At 56.2% G+C, this 5,049-nt stretch overlaps 1 protein-coding gene across 2 annotated transcripts in view; it reads left to right on the top strand.

Moving 5' to 3' along the window:
• ITGB7 (integrin subunit beta 7) overlaps positions 1-5,049 on the top strand; it is a 15,780-nt gene that overhangs the window by 8,315 nt on the left and 2,416 nt on the right. For both annotated transcript variants that reach the window (XM_024736654.1, XM_024736656.1), the window contains exons 3-10: positions 217-418; positions 508-678; positions 1,606-1,847; positions 2,427-2,585; positions 2,882-2,977; positions 3,118-3,207; positions 4,246-4,398; positions 4,690-4,883. In XM_024736654.1, coding sequence (XP_024592422.1) covers positions 217-418; positions 508-678; positions 1,606-1,847; positions 2,427-2,585; positions 2,882-2,977; positions 3,118-3,207; positions 4,246-4,398; positions 4,690-4,883 — 1,307 coding nt within the window. The remainder of the gene's footprint in view (positions 1-216; positions 419-507; positions 679-1,605; positions 1,848-2,426; positions 2,586-2,881; positions 2,978-3,117; positions 3,208-4,245; positions 4,399-4,689; positions 4,884-5,049) is intronic.

Raw genomic sequence — 5,049 nt, forward strand, 5'->3', positions numbered from 1 at the left:
ACGGGAGAGGCCACAACAGTGAGAGGCCCGCGGACCGCAAAAAAAAAAAAAAAAAGGGGAGCTGTGGGAGAAAGGGAGGGGAGGGAATCGGGGGGGCCCAGGGAGTTGCCTGACAGGGGAGGGCTTGGAAGTGGCCGGGATGCCAGGGTGGTTCTGGGAGCAGGGCTGAGGGGTCCAGGGGACTAGGGTCCCGACGCGCTTCCCCTTGCGGCGCAGAACTTCACGGCGTCCGGGGAGGCGGAGGTGCGGCGCTGTGCCCTTCGAGAGGAGCTGCTGGCCCGGGGCTGCCCCCCGGAGGAGCTGGAGGAGCCCCGCGGCCGGCAGGAGGTGCTGCAGGACGAGCCGCTCAGCCAGGGCACCCGCGGCGAGGGGGCCACCCAGCTGGCACCACAGCGGGTCCGGGTCACGCTGCGGCCAGGTGAGTTAGGGAGTGGTGGGCCGCCGGCCCCGGGGCTGGGCTGGGATTCCACCGCGCCCCACCGACCTCCCCACTACCTCCACCCCCAGGAGAGCCCCAGCAGCTCCGGGTCCGCTTCCTTCGAGCCGAGGGATACCCTGTGGACCTGTACTACCTTATGGACCTGAGCTACTCCATGAAGGACGACCTGGAGCGCGTGCGCCAGCTTGGGCACGCGCTGCTGGTGAGGTTGCAGGAAGTCACCCACTCCGTGCGCATTGGTGAGCCCAGCGGAGCCCTGCCCCGCACCTGCCGGCCCTCTGCCTCTAACCAACAGCCACCCTAGCTTCTGCCAATGTCTAGGGCACACAAGGCCCCCACCTGCTCTCTCCCGTTTTTTTGTTTTTGTTTTTTTTCAAGAAAGTAAGGCAAGGGTTTACTTAAGTGAAAGTATGCTCTCAAGGGAAGAGCAGGGAGACTCAGGTGAGCAGCTGCCCTGAGTTTTTTTTGCCAGCCGGTTATGTGGGGCATAGAAATGAAGGGGCAGAATATTCACTGTGCCCTCTCCCGGTTTTTAATGGACCTGGACAGGCCACGTGTTCCTGACATCTCTCCCCAAAGACATCTATCTTCTAGGTCAGAGCTAGAGGTGGTTTGAGAGACTGTCCAATAGGACCCCTTATTTTACTGGAAGGGTAACTGAGGCCTTCAGTTTGGAGAGATTGTGTTCAGACAGCTCCCAGGGTCAGACAGTGCCCTAGACGCACCCACCTGGACACTGCCCTGATGCCACTTCTCAGGCCCGTGTCTCCTGGACAAGGTCTAAATGCCATTATCCCCGCTGTACGTTCTGCATTCTGCACTCATCCCTCTCCTGTTCAAGATCCCCTCCATCACCTTACGCTGCTGCTACACCGCACACCCGTCCATTCTTCCCCAGCTTTAGCCAAGCCCCTGCCTGCCCACTGCTGTGTCCTCATCTCTATCCTCCACTCCCCTGAACGTGTGCTCTCACCCCTTTGCCCCTGCTGGGTCCTGGGTCCTGGGTCCCGGCCCTCTAGGAGCACCCTCTCCCATCACCTCCGCTATGACTGTCCCCCCCGCCCCCCACTTCCCAGGGACTCCCCTCCTACCCCCCCCTCCCCCTGCCCTGCATCCTGCTGCTGTCCAGTGATTTCTGGCACTGTCTTCATGACTCCTCCTCCCAGGCTTTGGTTCCTTCGTGGACAAAATGGTGCTGCCCTTCGTGAGCACAGTGCCCTCCAAGCTTCGCCACCCCTGCCCCACCCGACTGGAGCGCTGCCAGCCGCCCTTCAGCTTTCACCATGTGCTACCCCTCACCCGGGACGCTAAGGCCTTCGAACGGGAGGTGGGACGCCAGAGCGTGTCCGGCAACCTGGACTCGCCTGAAGGTGGCTTTGATGCCATTCTGCAGGCTGCCCTCTGCCAGGTGAGGGGGCGGGGAAGGGCCCTGAGTCTGAAGGGCTGCTTGGGGCCAAGACGGCCACCTATGGTTATGCAGTTCACAATTCTAGGGGGTGGTCTTTGTATTATAGTCTCTGTAGTTTTCATACCTATTTTGACAATTTGCTGGTGGATTGGAGTAAAATGTCTTGAGGAAGAGGCATGTTTTCCTTTTTTTTTTTTTGATGTGGACCGTTTTTAAAGTCTTTTTTGAATTTGTTACAATATTGCTTCTGTTTTATGTTTTGGTTTTTTTGGCCACGAGGCATGTGGGATCTTAGCTCCCCAACCAGGGATGGAACCTGCACCCCACTGCATTGGAAGGCAAAGTCTTAACCACTGGAGCGCCAGGGAAGTCCCGAGGCGTGTTTTTCTAATTCACAAGACAGCCTCCACTAGCAGCAACCCTCTTTGAGGGGCTGGGGAGAAGCAGGGAGCTGGAGACAGGGGGCTGGACAAACTGACCAGAACAAGGCTGGCCAAATCCTTGCTCCTAGAGCAGGCGGGGGTGGCTCAAGGGCCATCCATGCCCAAGTGCACAGCCTACCCCCCAACCCCACTCCAGGAGCAGATTGGCTGGAGAAATGTGTCCCGGCTACTGGTGTTCACTTCAGATGACACATTCCACACAGCTGGGGATGGCAAGTTAGGTGGCATTTTCATGCCCAGTGACGGGCACTGCCACTTGGACAGCAATGGCCTCTACAGTCGCAGCCCAGAGTTTGTGAGTTGCCACCCTCACCTGCCCCGCTCCAGCAGAGCCACACCTCCTCTCCTCCCAGGAACCCACCCTCCAGCCTCACTGTCCTTACGGGTGATGACCACCCTGCCATCTTCCCCAGAAGTTCCTCCTCTCCATGTCCCCCCACTGCTCAGACAAACCCAAGTCACTCCACTCCCTGGCCCTTCCCTCCTTCTTGACAAGCCTCCAGGGCTCTTCTAGCTGGTGGAACCCTGGATTTCCTTGCGTGTTGTGAGGGGGACTTGGGGTGCTCACCTTGTCCTGACTCCCTGCTCCAGGACTACCCCTCCGTGGGTCAGGTAGCCCAGGCCCTCTCTGCGGCAAACATCCAGCCCATCTTTGCTGTCACCGGTGCCACACTGCCTGTCTACCAGGTGAGAGTTGTCTGAATGCCAAACCCTCCCACTCCCAGCCTTTCTCACTTCCCTCACAGGCCCATTCTCCTTCCAGACCCCCAGAAGCTTATTTCCCTAGAGCTGTGACCCACCATTTCCCTCAACTCCTCACGTTGCAGGAGCTGAGTAAGCTGATTCCCAAGTCCGCAGTGGGGGAGCTGAGTGAGGACTCCAGCAATGTGGTACAGCTCATCATGGATGCTTATAATGTGAGGGGCCAGCGTGGGGGGAGGGGGAGAGTGGGCACTGGGGAAAGATGGAAAGGGACCCTCAGGTGGGGTGGCAGAACTAAAAGGGGATGGTCACTTTTTGTGTAACACTCCACAGGTCCTACCTACAGTTTGCATGTGGCTGTCATTAATAGCTCATTCACTCAGTCAGTCTTGCATTCATAAATCTTAAGTGCCTGATTTGTGCAGAGCATGGAGCCCTGCTCTGGGCAAGGAAGGGAATTAACATTGATTGAGCTTTTATTTCATGCCAAGCACTGTCCGGAGTACACACACTGTTTGCTGTCTTATTTACCCCACTAAAACCCCTGCTTGGAAACTAGTGTTCCAATTTTATCGATGGGGATACAGACACAGAGAGGCTAAGTGACTTGCCCAAGGTCACAGAGATAACAGATGGAACGGCTGGCACTTGTCCCCCAGTCAGTCTGACATAAAGAATGTGACATCTGGAGACTGCCTTCACTAAGCTTATAAATAATTCGGAGATATTCCTCACAGGAACCATAGAATTTTACAGGTGGAAGGAACCATAAGAATTGGTTTCTTGGGTTTAGGTCTTATCTCTGCAACTAGACTGTAGCTTTCTTGATAAGAGGGACCGTGTTCTAAACCCATGGCCAGAAAATTTGAGACAATATCAAATTTCCCAGGACAAACTCAATTGAAAGAATCTGCCCTTTAGACTCTGTATGCACACCGGTTATGTGTCCTGATCTGGGGTTTGAAAAACACAGCCACTGCATGTTTACAGCGCTGGCCAGCCCCTGGCCCCCAGCGGGCCTTCGCTGCAGCTGTACTGAAATGCTGCTTTGGAAGCCTCTGGAGTCTGTGTTCTCACTCAGGGTTATCACAGGTCCTTCCTGCAGAAACTCCTCCTGACTGGGCAGAATGGAAGGAGTGCCCAGGTGGGCTGAGGGCAGGCTTCTGGCAGGATCTGGAACAGCTGGAGAGGGCATGAGGTGGGGTTGGAGTCCTGCCTTCACACGGTTATTCTCTCTCTCCCCCTTTCCACAGAGCCTATCATCCACTGTGACCCTTGAACATGAACGCTCTCTACTCCCTCCTGGGGTCCACATCTCTTACGATTCTCAGTGTGGGGGTCCTGAGAAGAGACAGGATGAGGCTGGTGACAGGGGCCAATGCAACCACGTCCGAATCAACCAGACAGTGAGAAGGAAGGGCGTGGGGGTGGGATTGGGAAATTGAGCAGGCAGGGAGAGACGGAGGACAGGCCCAGGAAGCAAAGCAAAAAGCATGGGGTAGCCTTCCACCCATCCTTTCTGAGGAGCTTTAACGAGCAGCCTGCTCGAGTGTTTCTAGGAGATGGGTGTTAGCACGACCCTATCCCTTCATTTACAAGGAAGTAGGGCTCTGGATGACCAGTGTGTTTGGTGTGTGCCCGTGCACATACAGGAGTGCACGTGATCTTAGTTTGATTTCCGCCTGCCCTGTCCTCAGGTGAATTTTTTGGTTACTCTCCAAGCTACCCACTGCCTCCCAGAGCCCCATCTGCTGAGGTTCCGAGCCCGCGGCTTCTCAGAGGAGCTGACTGTGGAGTTGCATACACTGTGTGACTGTAACTGCAGCGACACCCAGCTCCAGGCTCCTCACTGCAGTGACGGCAAGGGGCACCTACAATGTGGGGTGTGCAGGTGAGGGCCTCCTGCTTCCCTTCACCTATATGGCTCCCCTGTATTCCTCCTCCCTTGCCTTCCCTCCTCCCACTGGCGTCTCTAGACATCTTTTTCTTAGACATCCCAAGACTCCACCCTGATTTTCACCTCCTGAAGCTTCTCAGAAATGCCAAACTCCCCCCTC

Source organism: Neophocaena asiaeorientalis, unplaced genomic scaffold (assembly GCF_003031525.2).
Source record: "Neophocaena asiaeorientalis asiaeorientalis breed wild unplaced genomic scaffold, Neophocaena_asiaeorientalis_V1.1 scaffold134, whole genome shotgun sequence".
NCBI lineage: Eukaryota > Metazoa > Chordata > Mammalia > Artiodactyla > Phocoenidae > Neophocaena > Neophocaena asiaeorientalis.